This window comes from Megalobrama amblycephala, linkage group LG15 (assembly GCF_018812025.1).
Source record: "Megalobrama amblycephala isolate DHTTF-2021 linkage group LG15, ASM1881202v1, whole genome shotgun sequence".
Classification (NCBI taxonomy): Eukaryota; Metazoa; Chordata; class Actinopteri; order Cypriniformes; family Xenocyprididae; genus Megalobrama; species Megalobrama amblycephala.
In genome coordinates, this window is record NC_063058.1 from 6,810,116 (window position 1) to 6,836,483 (window position 26,368).

Genomic DNA, 26,368 nt, shown 5'->3' on the forward strand with positions numbered 1-26,368 from the left:
TACTAGGCAGAAGTGTGTGCGTTATGCCAAGAAAGTGCAAAGTAAACAGTGAAAAAATGTACTTGAGATTAGAAGAAAATCTTTGCTTTCATACTAAATAAAAAATTACCTGTCAAATCTGGGCTCATGGAAACTGCTATTTTAGGATTATCTTGGTGAACTCAAAAAAGTTTCTTAAAAGCTGGAATACACTACAGGACTTAAAATCTGAACAGATTAGGCATCACTAGGCACCATACACTTGCTGACTTTGTAAATGAAAGGTGCTTCATTAGCTAGGAGACACATTGCAGTTGAAACAAACATGGATTGTAGTAGTTGTCACAAAAGGAAAAAAACGAGCCAGGCGCTTTTGGATGCGATCTTGGGTGGATAGACGCGGTTAGAATGGACTCTACAGATTACAATGTGAGACAGTTGTTTTATCTGTGCTGTTGAGTCAAAAAAATTGAGGCAAATTTGTTACGTGTGTTGTTAATTTACTTTTGTATTTTTGTTGTTGTATTTGTATTGTATTTAATTGCAACACTGGCAGAAGAGGACAGCTTTGGTTTTAGTAGTGACAAGTCATACACTACGATATGTGTTAAAATCGGCTCAAAACATCAAATATGGCTGATTTCCTCTGACTGGATGGAATCAATCATACAATCATTATCATACAATCATAGTCTGAAGCAAAAACATTGCAGTCTGTGCCCATCATACACTACATGATTTTCTGTGAACTCTGTCAACTCCGACTGGACAAAATCTGCAGAATGGCACAGACTTTAGGCAACTATTGTTGACTCATCTAGAGAGCAAATTGGGGCAAAAGTCTGAGCAAAAATCTTGTAGTGTATTCCAGCCTTTAGTAACATTTTTGTAGTAAAAACATTTTGCTAACATTCCATTTAAGTTACGAAAAGGTTATTTCTGAATGTTCGCCCAGGTTCTTTAAAGGTCCCGTTCTTCGTGATCCCATGTTTCAAACTTTAGTTAGTGTGTAATGTTGTTGTTAGAGTATAAATAAAATCTGTAAAATTTTAAAGCTCAAAGTTCAATGCCAAGTGAGATATTTTATTTAACAGAAGTCGCCTACATCGAACGGCCAGTTTGGACTACATCCCTCTACTTCCTTCTTTAATGACGTCACTAAAACAATTTTTTGACTAACCTCCGCCCACAGGAATACAGAGTTGCGTTTGTAGAGTGTGTTTGTCGCCATGTCGTCGAAACGCTGTTATTTTCATCCCGCAGTCCAATCACCGGGTCTGATTCCGGCTCAAATTGATAGGGTAAAATTAAAGACATGTTTACAATAACACGAGCGCATGCATCTCCACGTTATGGTAAGAGACGTGACTTTTCCGGGCACGGTGCGCTCAGAGCTGTCGAATCACAACACAGGAACCGCTGGCACAATCAGAACTCGTTACGTATTTCTGAAGGAGGGACTTCATAGAACAAGGAAGTCATCAGCCCGTTTTTATGACAGTGGAAACAGTGGTATACAGATAAGTAAATTATGTGAAAAATACTGTGTTTTTTTACACGCAAAACATGAACACATGTTATATTGCACACTATAAACACAATCAAAGCTTCAAAAAACACGAAAAACGGGACCTTTAAAAATGTTTATGCCAACATTAGGGAAAACATTATAAGAAAAGAATTTGCAAAAATGGCAAAAAAAGAAGCTGCATCGAAAGTCGATACTATGGGGAAGGCCTCTGCGTCATGCAACTAGTCCAATCCCAACTGGTGTTACATCACCATGTGACTTGTGACAGCGTACCACAGAAGCTACAAAGGGAAGCCGGAAAACAGTAGCGTCTAATAGGCTTGAAGTAAGCCGCTCACAGACAGGCATTCAGGAAGTATGGCAAAGGGACGCAGCGTCTCGTTCCCTTCTCAAGGAATAAGGATACAGCTGTAACCTTAGACATTCCCTTTTGAGAGAACTTGTGCTGCGCAGAATGACAATACTATAAGGAATGAAATACACACTACGCCAAACTAATGCCTGTCCTGGTGTGAAACTGTACAGGCACAACTCAGGATGAGAGCACTTGAGTGCCAGGTGTAGAAAGAAGGTCTAAACTGTAAAACCTTTTAAAGGTGTGCGGTGGAGGTCCACCCTGCATCATTACATACTTCCTGAAGGGAGACCCCCCGACAATAAGGCTTTAGAAGTTGCCATACTTCTTGTGGAAAGAGCCTTTACCAGCAGAGTTGAAGGCAGACCACGTGCCTCATACTCTGTAGAAATTGCCTCCACAATCCACTTACTGATGGTTTGTTTAGAGGCTGGGGATCCCTTCTTGGGTGACCCAAAACACACCAGTAACTGATCGGTTTTCCTCCCCTGAGAAGACCTACGCACATTAGCTTCCAGGGCCCTAATAGGGGGGCTCGAGACGCAACACTCTCCTTCTGCTGCTGCAGGTGTGAGGAGCTTGATGTTAACGGATGGGGCTTCCGCCTGGCAGGCAGCCCACCAGGACCAGAGAGCGGCGAGGGAAGAACTTCTTAAACTCTGCCGACTGTCGTTTTGCCTCCTGGAAACTCTTGACGACCAGATGGACAGCGTTGCCGAAGAGGCCAGAAGGTGAAAGCGGGGCATCAAGGAAGGAAGGCTTTGTTATTTTCCTTGATGCCAGAGAGGTTCAGCCATAGATGCCTCTCCGTAGCTATCAATGCTGCCATGAAGGGGCCGATGGCATGGGCCGTCTCCTTAGTAGCCCCGAGAGACAGGTCTGTGGCCCGACGAAGCTCTTTAATTGCATCGGCCGAACATCTGACCCGACCCCCTCGTCTTTGTCAAGGTCCTTTAATAGGTAGGCTAGGTATGCCTGCAGGAATTGCCATGGTGTGCAGGCATGCACCAGCCTGACTCACTGCCATATATGCTTTGCTCACCAAATTAGATGTTGTACGACAGGGTTTGGTGGGTATCGTCAGGGCCTTAAGGGATGATGCAACATCAAGGGAGAGCCAAAGTCTAACACCCAAAGCATCATCCCATAGCCGTTCTCCTTTGAGCCCAAGATCGATGAATAATTTGTGACTGCTGCACTTGAATTTCAAGAGGAGAACAGCCTTTTCCACAATCTCGAAACCTCTGCATGGAGATTGGGAAAGAAAGACAGGCCCCGACATAGAGGGATGTGCTTATCTAATTTACTTTTCTTTTGCGTTTTCTGCTTCTCAGCTGTCCATTTGATGTTCAGCTTGGCTACAGCTCGAGTCACAACCTCCAAGAGCTCCTCATAAGCAGGGTATAGAGGTGGCGAGTCCTCAAAATCCCCCTGCCTTGTTGCTTAGGACATCCCCCTCCTCTTAGCTAGACAGACTCAGCATCGGACTCTCACTCAGGGCGGAAGAAGCCGCAGAGTGGGCTTCTGGATCCTGAGTGAGAGAACTGATAAAGGATGAGAAAGGGCCAAAGCCATCTTGAGCTCCTTTACTAGATCCACCTGCGATTCCCATGATCTGAGACGCCATACCACCTCAGCAGACGCGGGACTCGAACCACACAGAGTGCAGGCCTGGCCCTCATCAAAGAGGGTGAGGGGGGAGCGGAACGTTCTGAGTAGCAGCCGCTCACAATGCACACAGGCAGCCCCTTGAATGCTGCCCGTGCCTGCTCCACTCCCAAGCTGCTAACACAAAGCTTCTGTGTGTCCCCACCCATGATGTATCTAGAATAGGGAGGAGCACACAGCTTAATCTGCTTATCACTCGCCATTTTTTATATACTGTATATTGTGACAAACAACACCAAATTTTGGCCAAATTTTAAGATCAGAAGCTGATGCTACTGTGTACCGGCTTCCCTTTGTAGCTTCCATGCTATGCCATCACATGTCATGTGGTAATGCAGCACCACCCAGGTGAAAAAAAGTACATTTCAATAATGTACTTAAAGTGCTCTATTTTCGCGCACTAATTTTGTACTTAATATATAAAAAATTCTTTAGTACTTCTTAAGATAATCTTAAGAACATCTAAGTGTACTCAACTGTGCTATTTTGAGACACCATGAAATATTAACTAAAATGTGCCTTTAATATCTCTGTATTTAAAAAATATATTTAGTTACCACTTGTAGTACACTATGGGTTCAAATGTACTATAAGTAGTATCTAAATACATTTTTAGTATATTAAGTACAAAATTAGTGCGCGAAATGTACTTTTTTTTTCACCTGGGCAATCAGGATTGCACTATAGACTATAGTGTCATCATTCGATGCAGCCCGAGTTCCCTCGAAAGGGAACGTTAGAAGAACATCCAAATAAAACTTTCAGAAAAAATACTTTCCATCAGTGGAAATAATGTATTATAATTTGTGCTATTTTGAGAATATTATTAAAGACCAGATAACTTTGGATGAACGTTCTATTAATGATGTTTTATTAACAAAGTTCGGGAGGAGCATTTTCAGATAATTAACCTAATTAACACGAGTGGAGCGCATTCAGTCATTCAGCTTAAAGGGTTAGTTCACCCAAAAATGACAATTCTGTCATTAATTACTCACCCTCATGCCGTTCCACACCCGTAAGACCTTCGTTAATCTTCAGAACACAAATTAAGATATTTTAGTTGAAATCCGATAGCTCCGTGAGGCCTCCATAGGGAGCAATGGACACTTCCTCTCTCAAGATTCATAAAGGTACTAAAAACATATTTAAATCAGTTCATGTGAGTACAGTGGTTCAATATTAATATTATAAAGCGACGAGAATATTTTTGGAGCGCCAAAAAAACCTAAATAACGACTTATTTAGTGATGGCCGATTTTAAAACAATGCTTCAGGAAGCATCGGAGCACAGATGAATCAGTGTGTCAGTGTGTTTTTTTGGTGCTTCAAAAATATTCTCGTTGCTTTATAATATTAATATTGAACCACTGTACTCACATGAACCGATTTAAATAAGTTTTTAGTACCTTTATGGATCTTGAGAGAGGAAGTGTCCATTGCTCCCTATGGAGGCCTCATGGAGCTACCGGATTTCATCTAAAATATCTTAATTTGTGTTCTGAAGATTAACGAAGGTCTTACGGGTGTGGAATGGCATGATGGTAAGTAATAAATGACAGAATTTTCATTTTTGGGTGAACTAACCCTTTAATTAATGAGATAAGAGGTACATATACAGCAGACTTACCTCTGTACGTCGACAGTTTATCAGCATCCCTCCACCTCCCCATCTCCCCTCTCTAGTTCTAACTCTTCCGCAACCAGGGGGAGTACTCTGGGTTCGGGTCAAATTCTGAGCTCAGAGCCCTCCACCCGGACAGCTTGACATATAGGCATAACCTTTACTCTACTTAATTATATGCAAGTGTGAATTACTGGTAGAACGTTTGTTCAAAACTTTCAGAGAATCTTGCCAGAACATTGGCCACATTTCTGAGAACATTCTCTGTTAGCTTTTTTTAAATAAATGTTAATATTTTGTAATAAGATATGCTGACACTGTGTCTTTTGGGTCACGTGCAGGTGAGCCTTCTGTTTGATAATGAGGGAACAGTGGCATTCGCCATGTTCATGGCTGTGTGGGGTAAGTTCAATAGCTCTAACCTCATTTAAGTTGGAATGAATCAATGTTATGACAGATGTTATTTTCTTCTTCACAGCCACTGTGTTTCTGGAGTTCTGGAAGCGCCACAGGTCATCTTATGTGTCTGCATGGAAGGTCTTTGACTGGTGTGAGGAAGAGGTATTACCAAGAAACTGTCTCTATAACAACAATACATCATACAACATTACACTGTTAAGTTAGCTACTGGGAATTTTATTTTTCCAAGCAACAAAGTATTGATAACATTTGAATAATTAAACTATAGTCAAGCTACCCTTTTGAAAAAGCAGTTAGCTACACTAATAAAACATACACTAACAAAACATTAAAGCTATTTAAGTGGGCAATCCACTTGTTAAGTCGTGACACTACAATAAGTTATATGCCTGCTTCTTGTCAATGGCAGACTCAAGTCTCAAGTATAGGTATTTGCATAGAGCACCACTGTTCTGAAAGGTGTTGTGTCCCTCTCTCAAACATACACTCTATAAAACTCTGTGATTCGCTTTCTGTTCCGCTAAACTCACAAAATTACAACCAAATGTGTCCTAGTTTTTGATGCACATTGACTGCTGCAATGCCACTACTTTCAGTGTTACTCCAAAAAACTGCATCATTGTTACATCATAGTGAAGAACTACAAAAATATAAAGCTTAGGGTCGTTGGGTATAACATATAATTTTGTACGCACTTGTACCATGCAGGAGGAGTTGATTCTGGAGATTGTGAATAATGCAAACTGTCAACCCAAGATGCGCCAGCACTCTTATCTACGGTCCACTATAGTAATGGTTTTAGTCACACTCATGGTAAGAAACCCATATTGATTTTGTGAAGATGCCTTTACTCTCATCAAAAAAAGATATAATTCATATATGTATGGCTAACTCACTTTGTTGTTGTCTGTGGTGATGTGTTATCAGTTGCTGATCATCATTGGTTTGACCCATGTCCTGGTTGTGTTTCGAGTGATTGCTACTGTACTGCTGGCCGAAAACAGTTCTTGGCAGGTCATTACTGAGAATTCTCAAACAGTTGCCCTGATGCTCGGAGCTGTGCTTCACTACATCACCATCACCGTCATGACTCGGGTAAGCTCCACAAACTCCACAAAACTCCTGCTTTTTTCAGAGAACAGATGGTAGGGTTTTAAAGACCCAATGAAATGGCTTGATGGGTTAGTTAGTTTAATAGTTTTCTTTCCTGTGTTGATGCATTTCCTATTAAAATGAAAACCATACAACGAAAACCATATGTTTCATGAATCATGATTTGTTACTTGCTATTGATAATCAGAGTCAGGTTGTATTAAAGGTAGGGTAGGCATTTTCGAGAGTCTAGCAATAAAAAGCTAGCAATGAAAGCATTAGATCCCACCCTCCAATCAGAGTACTCTCCAATGTCTCCTTCAAAACACATGAACACACAGAGCAGAGACTGCAAAGCATCACGAGAGACAGCGTTACATTACCTCATGTATCAAAGCACATAACGTTACAATAATAATGAACGTAAACAACTTACAGAGCTCTGACTTGTACCACCTGACTGCTACAGATTTATTTTGGGCATTGATTGTGTTGACATAGAAACACATAAATCTGAGTCTGAGGACGTGAACAGCTCCAGGTAGAATGTCATGGGTTGGCATCTCGTAATTACGGTTACAACATGATGTGAACTCTGCATGGAGATATATATGTTGACAGGCAGGTAGGACATCTTATCGGACTGAATGCAATGACTGGACAAACATTTTTTGGTCCTGAGACTTCCACAGAAGATATATGTTCATGTATTAATATTTAGACCACTTCTAATATTGATTGCTATCAGGATGTGAAGACAGTTTCAACCAGTATAACAAAATTTGTTTATAAAAGAAAATTTCTGATCCTACCTTTAAGTGTAAATTCTCATTCTAGAGAGCATTTTATTGGGGAAAAACTGCAAAAACTGCCCCTGAGTGCAAATATTAATGTCATTAATATTTTTAATAAATTTTCCTGGAAGAGAAAGACATTGTTACATGTGCCCTAGGTCCATGCTCTATTCTCATTATATGGACTCCATTTCCCACAATTCCCCACCTAGGAACCAATCACACACTCACACCTGCTTCCCATCAGTGACTCTTTATAAGCTGCACCAAAGAATATACACTAACAAGAAGCGACACTTAATAGCACTTCCATTGCAACACCGGCGCCCAGCAGCAGCCCTGCGTTTCCGCCATTTTGGGGTGAAAGCAAGTCGGCAGTCACTAGTTTCTATGGCAATATCAGCTGCTTTGTACATTAAAGCTGAAATCCAACCTGAATGATGACAACATAGAATAAAATACTATCACTAGTGATCATCAAATCCTTTTTACAGTTTATTTTACACACTTTGTGTTTAAGTCTTCCACTTTTTTCACAAAACCTTTGCTCTCTAGAAACCCAGTCAGTTTGGGTTAAAATTCATTCAAAGGCTTATAAACATTGAATTATTACCAACATATGAAATTAAATTAAGGACATGCATCAGAAAAATTGGGAATGTTGGACAATAAATAATATAACAGCTTGATTTTGCAGTGTTGTCTAATGTCCATTGAAGCAAAAGTGTCCAAAAGTGGGAATTATGCAATAACGGACACAGCAATGCATCATGTATTTTAAGATCATTATGTTTGTAGCGTGATCCATTAAAACATACAATATATATATTTCAATTAAGACCTAGATATTATTACTATTACTCCACTAGGTCTAAAATATATTGTTCGCTGCAAACATGATGATCTTAAATTTATTAATTATTGTTTTACTATTAATAAATGTGTAAAGTTACATAAAATGGAAATACTCAATAAAGTAGGCTAATTACGCTACCTCAGATGGTTGAATGGCTGGATTCCACAACTGGTAAAATAAAACATATATAAGACAATACAACATTTACTGTGGGAGCCATACAATTTACTGGTGACTTACTGTTCTGTTCTATTGTGCTTCTGATTTGGGTGCGTAAGATGTGAAGGATTCTATGGTCTAGTAAGTATTTTCAGCCCATAACAGTGGCCACGCTACCGGAGCACCATGTAGTGACTGTTACCCAAAAAGTGTCGCCTCTTGAGTTCTAAGCTCTTTGGCTGCACTCAGACACGCACACATGGCTGAGTAGTGTTTAGCCATTGGTTTGCATTCTGTTTATTCCTTGTCCTGCCTTGTCTTGTCTAGCCTGTGTTTTTGACTCTGGACTGATTCCTTGTTTGATGATCGCTTGCTGCTTGCCTTGACCATTGCCTGTGTTCCCAGTGTTACCTGATCTGCTTTGGTGGTCATCTGCTCCACTGTGGGGGTCTTCAAGCCCGTCTGAACTGCTTTGGTGGTCGTCTGCTCCGCTCTTTCAGTAAATAAAGCCTGCATGTGGATCTCCAACTCCATTGTCCAGCTCCCATCCTTTACAGACATTCTTCAAATATGCATATCTGCTAAAAAATATGTATTATTTTATTTTAGGAGTACACTAGCATAAAGACCTCAAAGTTAAAATTTGATTTCTTGAAGTCTTCAAGCTCAATTAATACGGAATTTAAGTCATTTGACATCTGTGTGGAGTTGATCCTGGTTTGTGCAACAGCAGCCCCGGTAATTCTGTTAGGTGTGCCCATATGATACCACTATTGTGTCTCATATGCATGGGTTTTTGAGTGGTTGAATCCTACTCTACTTGATATTGGTGAGCTTCTCCCCCGAATGTGAACCTGAGAAGCTTCCTGTGATTGGGTACGATTTGAAAATAGGCGTTCTTTAGACCTATCGTGACAAACCATTCTCCTGACCAGATTTGATATGATTTGAACATTAACATCTTGAACCTGTATGCCCTCAGAGTACAGTTCAGATAATGTAAATCCAAATATGGACACAAACTCCCCTTTTTGGAATTAGAAAATAATAGCTGTAAAATCCGGACTCTCTTTTTCTATGGGCCCATTGTCCAAAAGACACTGTATTTTTTGTGCTTGAAACAAGGCCTCTTTGACGTTAACTAGCATGAGGAGGATGCTGTTGAAGTGGGGTGGATGTGTGAGAAAATGATCTCTGAAGCTTTTTCTATGGTCCAAAGAACCTAAAACAACACATTTGGCAGAAGTCACCTTGTCGTGATTGCTCTGAAAGCAGTATCACACGTTCATTTTCGAGTACCCGACTGATACTTTGAGAAAAGAGGGGACAAAACTGCTCTGTTTGGCGCCCTGAAACAGCTCACTGGTAGGGAACAACTAAGCATCTTGAACAGGGAACTGATTGAAAGGGGATGCCCTGTATTCCTAAGGGGGGCAGATGACCCTAGCAAAATTTTTAACCTCAGAAAAGGGAGCTAGTGAATATGGTGTGTGGAGAACTGGTGGAATCCTGCTGGGGACTGATGCTTCCCGAAACACAGATTATGACAGGTTATCAATGCCGCCCCTTGCTTCTTTGAAATAGAGGACGGAAAATGGTTCTATTTGTTGTCCTGAAATGACAGAATGGCAGGAAGAAGCAAACTTTTTAAACAGGGGACTGATTGAAAAAGGTGGTGCCCGGTGTCCTGATACCCTCCGCACGGGGCAGGCTTCTGTGGCAGGTTTAGCAATGCAGCCCCTTGAGGGCATGGAAGCCCTAATCCATTTGTGACCCGTCACGGAAACCAGGGACACAAGTCGGCAGCACAACTATTGAGCAAACTGAGAAAGAAGCATTTTTTTTCAAAATTGGTGATTTTCGTTTTTTTGCAGAATCTGTTAGTTGAGATCATGAAGAAGCATCTCCGTGTTTTAGATAGCAGTATTGGTTTATTTAAAAGCGTACATTTTGAGGTTGAAATCGGCTTGTTTTTCAGAGATTCTATCTCGCAGTAGGGGCGTGTCATTGTCTGTTTGTATTTCCACACTGGAATCGGATACGCCGGCTTTTGTTTCTTTTGTTATTGCCGCCGCCTTCCAAGGGAAGCGTGGCTACTTATTTATGCAGCGCTCTGGCCGGCTCTAGCTGATATCAAAATTTAATGAAGATTGACGCCGCAAAGAATATCGCAGACGAGCTGAACCGTGGCCGTTACACTGAAAATGTTTTGAAGTACAACATACGGCTGGATTCTTTAGCTGCGGAAAAAGAGTGGCAGGACATGCGAATTATTGGACATTTAGAGGCAAACAGACGCATAGTGCAAACTTTGGAGATGGTTACATCCACAAAGAAGACCCCGACAAAGAGAAAGTGTGCCCGAACAACTTATTTCATTGGAGGCAACAAGATCTTTTCTGTTTCTTATGGGGTGAGTTTCCATAAACATCAAAGTTTGTCGTTTTGTGTTCATTCTAAGAACACGTAGGCTACACGTTATCTCATGTGTCTATTGTTATTAGCTAGCTCAGGACTGTCGTTTTAATTGTAATCGTTAGCATCGTATCACTTGCCAAAAACCCCCATTACTATAATGGGCTTTTAGATGGTAATGTTATCACGTTAATTTGAATAACGCTTCAACTGCTTGAATTGACTGGTGTGAATGACTTAGCTCATGTAAACCTTACTATTCTTGAATTGAATGTGACGCTAATAATTTTAGCCAGTTACTACTACTTAACAAGGATTTACTAATGTAATAGTAAATGTATCAGATTAAATTCCTACGTAAGTAAAAGTATAAAGTATCCGTAGCCGTAAAATGTGCGTTATAAGTCAAAAGTAAAAGTATTGAAGAGTTTAATGTACAGGATTTTTTTAATCCTTTGACTCAAACCAGGTCTAACCACTAACTGAGGTCTAAACCAGGACTATACGGTTATCATAGAATCCTGTTCAAAAAGTTCTAATGTCAAAAAAGATAAATTACTGACATTTACAATGCACATTATCCTTTATTATTAATAGTATGCGGTCCGATTTTCCCGTCGCGTCTGTCGTTGCTATGCAACCATGCAGCTTTACAGGGGGTATGGCTTATCTAAATGAGATGTAAATGAGCCCTATTGTCACTCCCAGCAGGTGAGAACAGGCGAGAACTGCAAAATCTTTAGGTCATTTTCTGCCCTTTGAGCTTTTTTGAGTGCCTACCTTCAAATGGCCACAACTTCTCCAAATATTATCAGATTTCCATGTGTTACACATCGTTGGAAAGCTTGGAGACTACACTTTCAGAATCTGTGAATAACTCAAAATGCCCCAGAACCGACTTGTGACCCTACTTTCCATGACTGGTCACATTTGTTTAATGAGATATGCTTGGTACGCTTGCCGAACTATATGGTGTGCAATGAGGCATCAGCCTGAACAGCCAGACTAGAAGTAATTATATACAGTCTGGAGAGTAGATATAGCCCTCTCCAGGGCGATTCAGATGAAAGTGAGAGATAGTTGACTAACGGTCTCTTTAACCTTAGATATCACCGCATATCTATACCCTTCCAATCCAATACGAGCTGAATATGGCTGTGTCCAGGACCATGACAACTCACTGTGGAGATCCTGAAAGAAAAGAAGCTGTATGCTTCAACTCATAGACAGTAGACCTGAGTGTGTTTCTTGTTTGGAAATAATCACCACATTCAACATCTAATTTGTCAGAACTAGATGCAGCCAGTAAAATGTCATCATGCATAAAAAATAGATCTCTATGGGAGCTTCTGGTTCTGCATGAAAAGAGAGAGAAAAAAGAAGAGAATGTGGGCTCCTGTCTGCTCAAACTCTAATGCTTCCCTCAACTCAACCTGCGAACCCGACGATAATCCATGTGCTACCTCAACAAACATGGGAACTGAGCTGCAAGGCACTGCCGTTTGACTTTCTTCCCTCATGAAGAAAGCTAAACAGGAGCAGAACTTTAATCTGAAACTCTTATTGTGCTCTTGGAGTGCAGACTGTGCGTTGCACGGCAAGATATTTCACACGCAAGTTGCATGTGTTGTCGTTTCTCTTGAAGTGAGGACAGGGCAACGCACACTTGTAAACACAGCTCCCAACCTTTCATTCAGTCATTCATGCACACATACAACAACATGCATCTTTCTGAAGACAAAGAATCTGAGGATGTTATGTCTCTTAGTTTGCCAATAGCACATGTGCTTCAGACACCATCACAACGAAGGTGTTTTCCCATAGTGTCAGTTCCTGACGCAGCCTGGAGTTCCCTCGAAAGGGAACCAGGTAAGCTGCTTGATGCCAACATAGGCAGCTGTCTTCTAAGGCATCATTCCATGCATCATTGAACCTTATAAGTGACTGATTTTTTTTTTATATTGTACTGATTTGGAATATGGCCCTGTCCCAAACTGAACCCTAAGCCCTCGCAGTCTTTCTCCGAGTCCACACTTTCTTGACGTAATGATGCTCCGACTGTCAGCTAGAAGTCTTCTGAGGAACTTGCCTCACTGCAGCCTTGGCAAAAGTGTGCACCGAGGGTGTATATTGGCTGCAAATATAATTGAAATATGGTACACTCTTCTGACCGCAAGTGCACATGAAGTGGTTTATAACATGCACATAACATGGTCTATAAAATCAGCAACTCTGCACATCACACAAATAACACTGTATTGAAGACTTCCAATAGAGTTTGATATTAGAATGTTACAAAGCTAATGACACAATTCTCTAATATGCATGCAGATTAATTAAGTACCTATGTTTTGAATCAGTCTTCACATCGAGTGTGCCTGTGATGCAATGAAATTTGGAATAGAGCTTGTATCTCTTTTGGCTTATGATAACAATAGTCGTAACCATGTAATTATTTTATTCAGGTAAATTGTACAGTAGCCATGAAGCTGAGTGAAATAGGTAAGTGGAACACAGCTTGTGGCTTTGTCAGACATTTTTATTGTTAACCCTATTTGTTTGTTATATAAAACTCTTCTCAATTATTATTATTATTATTATTTATTTATTTATTTTTGCTTGCAGAGAATAAGCACTCCCATACTGCCATTGAAAGGAGTTTTACAGTGAAGATGTTCATATTCCAGTTCTTTACAATGTTCTCCTCTCTCATGTACACAGCATTCTTTCTGGGAAGGTAGCCTTAACAATCAACAGTTTATATTATATTATATTATATTATATTATATTATATTATATTATATTGGTATTTTATTTTCCTGTTTTAGTCTTGTAATCCATTTGTAATTTTGTTTTTAAAATTTTGATTTATCTAACCTATTTCTTGTTACCCATATTAGTTCTAGTGTATAAACGCCCTTGTGTTCCTGGTCAGGTCTTATCCTTTCATGATGTTTCGTTAATGTGCTTTCGTTAGTTTGGGTTTCCTTGTTTCTTGTTTGTAGTTCCTTGTTTTTTAAGTTACTTGTATTTTTATGTTATTAATAAATTGCAACATATGGATCATTCTCTCCATCTCTGAGTCACACTCCCAACATTACAGAAGACCCAACCTTAAAAAGGATGGATCCAGCAGTAGAACTTAAAGAGCTCTACCGAGAGGATTTTAATTTTTTGAACATTGTGGACTTACCAGAGATTGGAAATCTCACATGGAGGGTGAAGGAGAGAAGGATCCATATGCAGCAATTTATTACAAATTTAAGGTACAAGTAACTCCAAAAACAAATAATTTCAAACAAGGAAACTAAAACTGAGTACACCAACAAAACACCATGTAAGGACAAGGAACTAATACACTGGTAAATAATAAGTGTAACAAGAAACAGGTGAGAACAATAAATCAACAAAGCGATTAACATTTTTAATTTAATTTATTATGTGATGTGCCAATTAATTAATCGAAATTTAATTGCATATCAAATTTGTCAGTATTAGTTTTGTGTAGCCATGTCAAATGCTTTGACAGATTGGATATGTACAGTGCACCTGAGGGGTGTTTTTACCAAGGAATAACTAATTTCCTCTAAAATTAATCACATTTTACTGCAACAAAAATGTACTGTAACAATAATAATAATAATACACTGAAAATCAATTTGTGTTTTAGAATTAATGGTCACCCTGGAGGATATGTAAGGATATCTGATATATGGAGACTGGAGGAGGTGTGGCCATTATAATTTTCTATACAGTGTGCTAAAAATAAACAATGCTCTGCTATGTTTTACTTACTCACACTCATTTTTATGCAATATTATATTCTTTTCCAATTCAGTGTCACCCAAGTGGCTGTCTCACAGATTTGTTCATTCAGATGTCTATTATCATGGTACTTAAACAGATCTTCAACAATATCTTTGAATATTCTGGTCCGTAAGTGGAACTTTTTTATTGTCTTTCTGTGGTCTGTGTTTTTTATCATTTAACACTGGGTTTGGAAATCAAGATCTCTTACAGAACCAGTTCCATATTTTATAAAATACTGAAAAACAATCATTTTTATTTCGTATGATTATGCTACCACACATCTTTTCTATGTGTGTTCTATCGGCCATGTGTTATTATATAGTTAGAAGTTAGAACCATTTCATCTTCAAGTACTAAAAATAATAGTTAAGGAACCAGAATCATGAAATTTCTTGTAATTCTGATCCCTATTTTACACTGCTTCATGGACTTTGTATAACACACAGTAAATGTATTACAGATAACAAGCACCTATTTATACCCTCTTTCTACAGCTGGTTTAGGCGGTGGTTTAACAGGAAAAAGACCCAAAAGCTGCGGAGAAGATGTATCAAATGCTATAAGAAGGAATGTATGAGTGCCAAGGAAGGATCCGAACTCTGTGAAAACTGCAAACTCGAAGACCTCCACAGAAACTATGGCCTGATTAAAACGGATTGCTTCAGCCTCTTTAATGAGTTCTTGGAAATGGGTACAGATCTTCAAAATATGCTTTAAGATTCAATCGTCATTTTGTTTTTGTTTGTGTGCGTCTTTTTGCCAGAACTGGTTACTACTGGTGTTTGCTCAGACAGTAATCACTATTACTATTCATTGTTTATTCTTATAATTAATCATATGACTAAAACACCTAAGCATATTAAATTTTGGCCAGTAACCCATCCTATACATTTTGTCATGATTGATATCTCATACCATAGAGCCTTGGAGTGGGGTTCTTTGATTTGGGCCAGTAGTAACCCCAACACATAGTAACTTACTAATAACCACTCAAAACACCTTAGCAGTCACATAGTAATAGCCTGGAAGCCACCCAAGTTTTGCATAAGCAAACACACATTAAAATTTTACTTGTGGATTGTGGATCTTCAAAGAGATATTTTTAAAAGAATACATTACAAAGCTTATATTTTCTTTGAAAATATGACAGATGTCTAAAATTTGCATTGTCCTTTTTTTGTTTGTTTGTTTTACCTCCCCAGTGATGCAGTACAGTTTTACTACTATCTTTGTAGCGGCATTTCCTTTGGCTCCATTGTTGGCTCTTCTAAACAACATCATTGAGATCCGATTGGATGCCATTAAGATGGTCAGCCTTGAACGCAGACTAGTACCAACAAAGGCCAACGATATTGGTGAGAGAAAAAAAGGCTTGTGGGATTATAAACAGAGTGTTCATATCAGTAGAAATCATTTTTATTTAAAAAAGCTTATGGAACTATGTAAACATACTGTACTTGCAGAACTCAACTTCCTTTGCAGTTCAAACTCACCAATATTTTTTGATAAAAACAAATAAAATTGACATGTTGTGTTAAAGACTCATTCTGAGCTCCAGTCACTGGGAGCTAATAAGGAGGAAGTACAATAGTTACTGTTATTCCTAAATATTAGAAGGACTATTGATGAGGGTAAAATGTGGTTCTGTTTAGTGCTGTCACAACTAGATTGTAGTAAGCAAGGGGAGGAAGAATATCAGTTTCAAAAGTCTTTAATAATCCACACTGAAGATAATCCAAAACAGCGAAACACAACCGTAAATCAAGTGTATAGCGTTACTTCTGGCAGGTCACATTAGTCAAGCTTGCATCTGCTGACACTCAGCTGATTCACATTGACCTATAGGAATACAACGCCTATCACCGCATTCGTATATATATATGGTCCATTCAGTATTATCAGCAGCTTTATCGCATTGCTCAGGAGCTGATTACCCCCGCCTCCACTCGCTCACAGCGGCTCGGAGAGTATAGGCTACTGTTGCTGTAGTGACAATTGACGAGCAATTTGTTGTTTGTGCCTTCCCCATACATGAAATAAATGCACATGCTTGAATGAGCATAGATTTCAAGCATATTTACTTGAATTTATCAGGTAGGGTTAATATCTATGGTTTGATCCTTTTCAGAGGTGGCCAAAATCAGACTGCAGTACTGCAGTTTCAAACATAAAATACTCAGCAATGGTATTGATTTGTGAATTTGCACATGGTTTGTGTTAAAGCATATTAAAAACACTACATAGACATATAAACAACATTAAAAACTTGATTTTCACCACAGGGGGTCTTTAATGATATTGTAATACTTGGTTCTGTTCCGTTTACCCTAAGGGGGGTTATCCCCGCTCTTCCTGCTCTTATCCCTGATAGGCTGTATGGATGGGCAGGGAGTTTTTGCCCAGAACAGAACCATACCGCTAATCCAAACTGTATACTAACTGCCAGTCATCTTTGACGATAGTTTTTCTGACAGAACATAGACATGACTGGACAAATGAGAACTGAAAAGACTGCAACTTAAATACAAGGCAAACAAGGCTGATTGATGACAAACAGCTGAACAGAATGACAAATCCTGTCAATCACCATGGTAACTAAAGAGTGGTGGGAAAATAGGACACAGGAAACTAATGAATACACACAAAAAGTTCATGAAAATGAAACTAAGACAAAAACAAAGTCCACACATAATAGAACTGTGACAGTACGCCCCCTCCCAGAAGGCACAACCTTGTGGCGTAACAGATGCGGTGAGGGAGGAAAGGTGAGGGCTTTGGAGGTGGATGAGGAGCCAATGAAGAACTGGTGAGAGGAGCTGGCAAAGGGCTGGTAAGAGCAGGCAGAAATTGATTTATTGTCAGATTTACTGACAATAAATCAATAAATCACAGACCAAGGAGGCAATGGAGGAAGAAACCATGTAGGAGATGATGGGAGGTGCGGCCAGGTGGTGGTGACCCAGAGCACAGCCAAGACTATAGCCCACGGTGGAGTTGACTGAGGGAGAAACCACTGAGGGGACAACCGACTGAGCGGAGACAAGGTCAGGGGATCCCAGGGTGCAGACAGAGAGCCAATGGAGCCGTGGAAACTGAGTGCCCAAGGACCTAGGCAGAGCCGGTGTGACTGAGGACCAAGGTGGAGCCGGGGAGAAGGAGGAGCCTGCCGAAGCTGTAGGGGTGGAGAGACGGCTTGTAAGTCCATGGCGCAGGCAGAGTGACAACTGACCAAGGTGGAGCCGGTGGGATGAGGGAACCCGGTAGAGCCGTAAGGCTGAGGGTCTCTGGTGGAGCCAAGGGTGGGAGGAGCCAAGGGAGAGCCAACAGGTCAGCAGGAGGTGGAGCGAAGGCATTAGAGGCCGGAGGCAGAGCTGAGGGATGAATGACCTGGTGACTGAATGACCTGAGGCTTAACAACGCCATATGGCATCAAGGGGGAAGAAGAAGGGCTGCAGGAATCCAGCTGAGGCAGGGCTGAAGGACTGAGCTTAGTAGTAGAGGTGGAAAAGGGAGGTTTTGCGGGATTACTGACAATAAATCAATGTTCATACCAGTCCTCCGAGTTCAATTCCACTAGTATTCCCTCTGTCACAGTGGTTGCTAAAGAGTGGCAGGAAAATAGGACAAAGGAAAACAGGAAACAAATGAAAACACAATAAAAGTCCATGAAAATGAAACTAAGACAAAAACAAAGTCCTACCAAGTGTCCTACTAAGTGCCTACCACTCTGAATATCCTTCTGAAGTCTGCCTTTAACAGTTTGAGCAGTCACAATATAATGCAGCTTTGCAAAGAAACTTGATATTGAAAGATTTCAATAAAAACAAAGGATAGAAAATGGTCATGAAACAAATATTTGGACCACAAACAATGTATGAAATGACAAATTTTTTTCTCTTTTCAGGTGTTTGGACGGAAGTGCTGGAGACAATTAGTGTGCTTGCGGTCATTGCTAATGGACTAGTCATTGGTATATCCTCTGATTTCATTCCTCGTCTGGTTTACAAGTACTACTATGGACCTTGTGCCAATGGCAGTGCTACAGGCATTGAGTGAGTTGGACTTGATATTTCACGCCTACGTAATAAATATTTGCAGCACCACAGGTGTCTTTCAGTCTTCTTTGTTTATTTTCAGTTGTATGGTTGGATACATAAACAACACACTTTCCATTGCTAATATAAGTGATAAGAGAGTTAGTGAGGATTTCAAACCACATCAGATGGTCACTAACAGTGGCATAAATGTGACATACTGCAGGTAATTATCTATCTATCTATCTATCTATCTATCTATCTGAACACCTTAGGAACTCAGCAACCAATACTCAAGCAAACAAGATCATTTTATTTCTCCATTTCACAAAATCCTCCTGTTTAAGTGGGTGGTTCTTAGCAAGAATAAGCTTGACTGAACACACAAAATTAAATTCATTTTCTCTTATTAATTTGTATTTAAGTGCACATTTTAGGTTCTATTTAGTTCAACAAAAATCTTTTAATCAAAATCAAACCGGTGCTGTTTATGTACTGTTTATTTACTGTACTGTTTTCTTTTCAGCTATAGAGACTACAGAAGTAATGAAGACTATAGTTTAACTAATCAGTTTTGGGTCATTCTGGCAGCACGATTAATCTTCATCATTCTGTTTGAGGTAATCTGATACCTATATAAGAACAGGATTCTAGATACACAGCAATTATACTAAGAATAATAATGAATGTTGTTGCTCACTCACTATTTTGATCTATCTCTCTGTGACCAGCATGTGGTGGTGATCTTTAAGTGTGTAGCAAGTTGGTTTGTCCCTACTTCCCCCCTGGATGTGAGAAATGAAAGACTGTATGATAAACTCAGGAGGCTGAAAGAAGAACTGAGGTCAGTAACAAGAGCTAATAAAACAATGTTTGAATCAAATTCTATACATTTGATTTTAGAAGGAAATAGAGAAGTTTCTTTTATTAAAGGATTAATTAAAATTTCCTGATAATTTACTCACCCCCATGTCATCCAAGATGTTTATGTCTTTTTTTCTTCAGTGGAAAAGAAATTAAGGTATTTGAGGAAAACATTCCAGGATTTTTCTCCATATAGTGGACTTGGTCCAAATGTCAGTTTCAGTGCAGCTTCAAAGGACTCTACATGATCCCAGACGAGGAATAAGAGTCTTATCTAGCGAAATGATCGGTCATTTTCAAAAAAAAAAAAAAAAAAATCTATATACTTTTTAACCACAAATGCACATCTTGAACTGGTCTGCAATATGCCACGCATTATGTAATCATGTTGGAAAGGTCACGTGTGACGTAGGTGACACAAGCGTCATCATGGCAAACATTCGTGCCAAGTTTCGCATTTAGTGTGAAAGGGCCTTAAGTTAAACAAAAAGGTAAAACAACAATGTCAGACAATTTTGAAATTGGAGGAGAAAATGAGATGGAGTTTTTTCGCCCTACCGCAGTACTTCCACCTACGTCACACGTGACCTTTCCAACATGATTACTTAATGTGTGGCGCATCACAGAGCAGTGCAAGACGAGCATTTGTGGTTAAAAAGTATACACACTTTTATTTTTAATTTTAAGAAAATGACCAATCGTTTTGCTAGATAAGACCCTTATTCCTCATCTGAGATCGTGTAGAGCCCTTTGAAGCTACACTGAAACTGCAGTTTGGACCTTCAACCTGTTGGTAGCCATTGAAGTCCACTATATGGAGAAAAATCATGGAATGTTTTCCAGGAAACAATGTTTTAAGAGTCTCTTTATCAAGTTTTAATGATTATTGTGCTGTTAATTTTTTAAAAATGTAAGGCAGTACTGGATTTTATTCACTGCAATTTATTGTCGTGTGAGGCAGGTGGTCAGTCACCTGAAAAAAGCTATAGCTATATGCTATAACTATGTTTATCTCTCTCTCTCTCTCTCTCTCTCTATATATATATATATATATATATATATATGTGTGTGTGTGAAGAGAATAAATATTTCATGAACTTTAACAAGTTATTTTTATGTGTTTTGGTTCATGTTATGTACTTCTTTTTCTAATTAAACTGGTCTCTTTTTTTAGAGTTCAAAGAGCACAACAGGACACTTTGACCAAACTAAATGAGAATGGTAATGTAAAAAGAACATCTAAACAGAAAAAGTCAAATAAGCTAAATAGTATGTAAGACAAATGAAGCTAAAACAAGGTTCCTGTACATAAAAATCATATTTTTGTGTAGTGCGTCAAAAATTGAGCACTGGAATGAGTGTGTTTAATAAACAGATTAAATTTTATATGTTTTGTATATAATTTTATATTTTTTTGTAAAACCATGTGAACACATTAGTTGCATTTTTTAAGATGTATATATATAAAACAAATATGTACTGTAGCCTGTTATACTCATGATAAATGGAATGAATATAAAATTCAGTTATTTTGTGAAATGATGTATAAAAATAGAGGCAATGAAAGTGCTGTGGTTTCTGTTTCTGTCAAAATGTATTGAATAAAATGGATGAAATTGATGTCTTGACCTCTCAGAATCGATTCCACCACCATTTGCACTAAATGGATCAGGAATTGAAAGAAATTAATACAACCTTATATACCTTTTTGATAAAGTTTTGCCATGACAGTTTTATAGCAATGGAGACTACTGCTACTTGGAGACGTGTAATTATTCGATCTGCAGTGTAACGTGAAACAAAAGAATGATATAAGTAATACAGTAATACAATAGCTCTTTCTCCTTTCGCTAGAATCCTAAAAGTTTTCCTAATTTCTCTTTTGTATTCCATACCTCACAGGTTCATATTTTAAGTTTCATTCTCACATGCATTGGAGTCTTTGGTGTCATGCACATTTAATTAATTCTTTAAAACAAAAAAACATAGCCATCCTTACCTACCATACATAGCCTTACAAGTGTTTCAAAGCAGATTTAAAATCATGTTAAAATATTTATAACTTAATATCTTCATGTCTTATAGTTGCATTTAGCAGATTCCCTGCTCAAAGAACATTCTCAGAACAAAAACGTTATTTATATAATGTTCATGGAACATATTTTTTGGAATGGTTTAGCTGGATGTTCATCTAGCATTTTTGGAACGTTACTACTTATTTGATCTTTAAAGAGAATTGAAGAGAACACAGTATACAGGAATGCAGGAATAACACACTGGCTTCATCCCAGCTAAAAATTGAATGTTTTGCTAACATTCCCATTTTAACATTCCCAAGTTATGAAAAAGTTTGTTTTTTTTAAACATTCAAAATGTCCAGTTTTTTAATGTATTAAGAAAGTTTTTCTTGGTTCATGTGAATGTTAGAGGAACATTCCATTCTATCATTTTCAAAATCTTATGAAAACATTATTTCTGAAAGGTTTCTGAACGTTCAAAAAGTTTTTTTTAAATGTTTTTAAGAACATTTTGACCTAATATTTACATACCTTTTAAAGAAAGTTAAAGGTGCCCTAGAATTAAAAATTGAATTTACCTTGGCATAGTTGAATAACAAGAGTTCAGTACATGGAAATGACATACAGTGAGTCTCAAACACCCTTGTTTCCTCCTTCTTATATAAATCTCATTTGTTTAAAAGACCTCAGAAAAACAGGCGAATCTCAACATAACACTGACTGTTACGTAACAGTCGGGATCATTAATATGTACGCCCCCAATATTTGCATATGCCAGCTCATGTTCAAGGCATTACACAAGGGCAGGACATCTGGATGTGCACAGCTAAATCATCAGACTAGATAAGCAAGCAAGGACAGTAGCGAAAAATGGCAGATGGAGCAATAATAACTGACATGATCCATGATATTTTTAGTGATATTTGTAAATTGTCTTTCTTAATGTTTCGTTAGCATGTTGCTAATGTACTGTTAAATGTGGTTAAAGTTACCATCGTTTTTTTTTACTGTATTTACGGAGACAAGAGCCGTCACTATTTTCATTTTTTAAATACTTGCAATCTGCATAATTCATAAACATAACTTCATTCTTTATAAATCTCTCGAACAGTGTGTAATGTTAGCTTTAGCCACGGAGCACTATCAAACTCATTCAGAATCAAATGTAAACATCCAAATAAATGCCATACTTGCGCGATTAGACATGCTGCATGACGAACACTTTGTAAAGATCCATTTTGAGGGTTATATTAGCTGTGGGAACTTTGTTTATGCTGTTTAAGGCAGTCGCGAGCTCGGGGGGCAGGGAGCTCAAGAATTTAAAGGGGCCGCAGCCTGAATCGGCGCATATTTAATGATGCCCCAAAATAGGCAGTTAAAAAAATGAATAAAAAAAATCTATGGGGTATTTTGAGCTGAAACTTCACAGGCACATTCAGGGGACACCTTAGACTTATATTACATCTTTTGAAAACACATTCTACAGCACCTTTAACATAAGGGCACCCTGGAGGTCGAGGGCAGGTACTGGCAGTTTAGGAGGCCTCCAGGGTGGTACCAGCCATGTAGATGACCAGGGTGGAGCTGGCCGTTCAGGGCACCATGGTGGATCAGGGAGTTCAGGGGGCCATGGCGGATCGGGCAGTTCAGGGCTCCATGGTGGTGCAGCCTGCGTGGTCTTGGCCCGGACCCCAGACTCGGCCACTATAGCCAGGGGTATATGGCCCCTCCAAAACATTTTCTTGGGAGAAGCTATGGGTTTCTTGGCTGGAGTGGAGTCTGGAGAGGGCTCGTAGGCTGGAGCGAAGTCTGGAGCTGACTTGGCGAAGATGGCTGCAGCAATGCAGACTATCCTAGCTAGTGAGGGAGATTCTGTGTGACTTTGTTCATGCGGGAACAAAATTTCATGCAAGGACACACACCAGGTCTGCTCTGCATGTCTTGGGCTGAAACATGCCCATGGCTGACTGTGGTAGTGGATACTCGCTACGAGGGTAAGAGTGCAAAACGAGCGCAAAACGAGTAGCACGATAGCTCCTTCCTGTATTTCCAGAGCTCCTAGAGGAGGTAGCGGTTACCTGGAAGGACAAACTGTTTACTAGCAAGATGCCCATGCAGGGAGGATCTGCTCTTGATATGGAGGGGATAGAGAAGGAAGGCCTTCTCTGAATGGCCTCCATGGAGCCATTAGTTGCCTCGCACTTGCACCCAAAGCACACGGCGGCTGCAAATCTGATGTTGCTATCGAAATACCGAAATACTACCTTGAATACCGCTTCTGAGCGGTATTCGAGACTAAGCGTATCCCATCATGCATTATGTTCGGGAACTCACATGCCCCGAAATTGCGAGATGTCAAGGAAAACATATGACTGTAAGTTAAAATAATTATATAATACATATAATTTGGTAGTAAAATATAAATTGGTGCGCATTTTATTGATGCAAAGATGAGTGGGCTATGTGTATTTTGTACATCATTTGCAACTGCTTTTTATCACTTAAAGAAGCACCACAATTTTAAAATTGTGTCTTCTGTTAGTTACATAGTATTGAAAATAAATATATATATATATATATATATATATAAAAAGCTGTAAATGCTTGCATTTTTTGCAAGACTATAAGTGTGTCCCATCGGGCAATCAAAAGTTCTGCACACACTTGTGGTCTTCATACCCACTTGAACACTTGGGCCAAATACAGGAAATATGTCATGTAAGTAGACAAGTGGTCAAGTGCAAAGACCACCAGTGTGGTTATTTGGACAAGGCTTTGCGGTCTCAGCTGAAGTGCGCATCGAGGGCGCATAGCGGCCGCAAAGGGGGGCGCTTGCGAGCTCCCTTCTGAAACCTTAAATGATGAATGGGACACCCTACGGTCTCGTGGACTTAAGCAGTTTTAAAAGTTTTCGGCAGTTTGAAAGTTTAAGTTTAGTAGTTTAGATAGATAGATAGATAGATAGATAGATAGATTGGTAATTGTCACAATGGATCTATGGAGTTTTTATTGAGTTATTACACGCCCACTTTGCACTTAGCTAATCACAGCATGTAGCATTGTAAGTCCACAAGGTCAAAAGAGCCAACCCCCAAATGTTCTGTGCAGAGATATAGAAATGTGCCATAGGGAGTTGCTACCAATGGATTCAGCCCAATATAAAATAAATGCTCTTCAGAGATATAGAGACGGTTGCTAACTGTTTAGTTGCTACGGCTACCAATGTGACGTCAATATAAAATAACAGACACTACAGAGATATAGATCCATACTCTGTTTGGTTTAGGGAGTTTGGCAACTACAGTGTATGGATGGAACGCAGAGATATAGCTTGCAAAACGGTTGCTAACTCTGTTTGGTTGCTAAGTGGCTTGGCAGCAGTCCAAAGGCTGCTCTACAAACCAACCCCCTCTGTCATGACAGGCCATAACTCTGTTTGGTTGCTATGTCCCCTTTAAATTAAATAGTCTGTGTGTTTGAATTTGAATTTTGACATGGACGGAATGTTCAGATCAGCCAAGGCAGATCAATGAAAGTCAATGGGAGTTTTCCAAGTTTTGATCAGCTTTTTTAGGAAAACCGTAATCGGACAGTCTGAAAAGAATGCACACTAAAAAATAGCAGTCCGAGTTTGGTGGTTGTAGCTTGAACAGTTAGGAGGAGATGCATTTAGAAATTTAGTCTAAGAAGAATAATAATAATAATAATAATAATAATAATAATAAGCTTAAGACGTAGTATATTCAAAGCCAACTTAATAAATATCAAAAAATCTAAAAGGTGTGCATCATATCTGATACATAGATGAACACATTACATTAGGTTTTGTGACTGTAAATCATTCTCTTTAAATGACATTGAAGTTAGAAAAGTGTACCAATGTCGAATGTAACTTCCCTAAATTTGTGAATATCGAATGTCTAATGTCAAACCAACTTTATGCCAGTGAATTGGGCAGAACCGGACAAGACAATGAATGTTTATGAACAATTTCATAATTAAAGGTGCAATATGTAATATTTTCTGTCCGCTAGAGGTCACTAGAGGCCTATTCAAAACAAAGGCGGAAACTTGGGATATGTGGTCTTCAAAAGAATCGGGATAGGATTTGGGAAAAATATCATGTTCATATATGCGATTATTGATGTTATTGTAGTATGAAGCAGAGCAGGACTGAGTGTTTGTGGGAGCTGAACGAGGCCGCTGGAACGATTGCGCAACACACGCCTCACGAGCAGCTGAACTTTTATTATGTTCAGACACAGGTCGCCGACGCCGCTTCCGCTTTTTTGGTCATGAGTATGAGGTAACACAGCTCTGTTTATCATATTAGATACATTTGAGTATGTTGAATATTATGTTATAACGTTACTCTGTGCGTTCGCTCAGCTGCTGTGAGACACTCTGCAGTAAGATAGATCGATTTTAGAATATACTAAATGGATGGCTTGTGTTGATAAATGGCATGCAATTAATTTTAAAATGTATTGTATGATATAGAAAATGCTGTATTACTGTTACTAAAAATAAAGCTACATCTGATTATGCTATGTTATCTTCTTCACATATTGTTTTTCTCTGAGGCATGGTAAAGCATGGTACTCACAAAAAATCAATAAAATTAGATTTAAATAAAAAGAGTAAATGTGTTGAGCTATATAACAATAATTAGTTTTCTGTCTATAAATATATCAAACAGTTGTTCCCTTGTCTGTTAAAACATGTTAATATTAAAGTCTGCGTGAACCG

At 39.0% G+C, this 26,368-nt stretch overlaps 1 protein-coding gene across 1 annotated transcript in view; it reads left to right on the plus strand.

The window, feature by feature from the left end:
* The window catches only part of LOC125247101 (anoctamin-9), a 29,753-nt gene extending 8,532 nt beyond the window's left edge, over positions 1 to 21,221 (plus strand). Inside the window, exons 10-24 of the mRNA XM_048158291.1 lie at positions 5,499 to 5,559; positions 5,636 to 5,718; positions 6,286 to 6,390; positions 6,505 to 6,672; positions 13,359 to 13,395; positions 13,519 to 13,630; positions 14,564 to 14,621; positions 14,732 to 14,829; positions 15,198 to 15,394; positions 15,906 to 16,058; positions 18,608 to 18,755; positions 18,841 to 18,963; positions 19,264 to 19,357; positions 19,469 to 19,581; positions 20,776 to 21,221. Of these exons, the coding sequence (XP_048014248.1) occupies positions 5,499 to 5,559; positions 5,636 to 5,718; positions 6,286 to 6,390; positions 6,505 to 6,672; positions 13,359 to 13,395; positions 13,519 to 13,630; positions 14,564 to 14,621; positions 14,732 to 14,829; positions 15,198 to 15,394; positions 15,906 to 16,058; positions 18,608 to 18,755; positions 18,841 to 18,963; positions 19,264 to 19,357; positions 19,469 to 19,581; positions 20,776 to 20,878 (1,653 nt within the window). The 3' untranslated portion in view covers positions 20,879 to 21,221. The remainder of the gene's footprint in view (positions 1 to 5,498; positions 5,560 to 5,635; positions 5,719 to 6,285; positions 6,391 to 6,504; positions 6,673 to 13,358; positions 13,396 to 13,518; positions 13,631 to 14,563; positions 14,622 to 14,731; positions 14,830 to 15,197; positions 15,395 to 15,905; positions 16,059 to 18,607; positions 18,756 to 18,840; positions 18,964 to 19,263; positions 19,358 to 19,468; positions 19,582 to 20,775) is intronic.
* Positions 21,222 to 26,368: the final 5,147 nt, after the last annotated feature.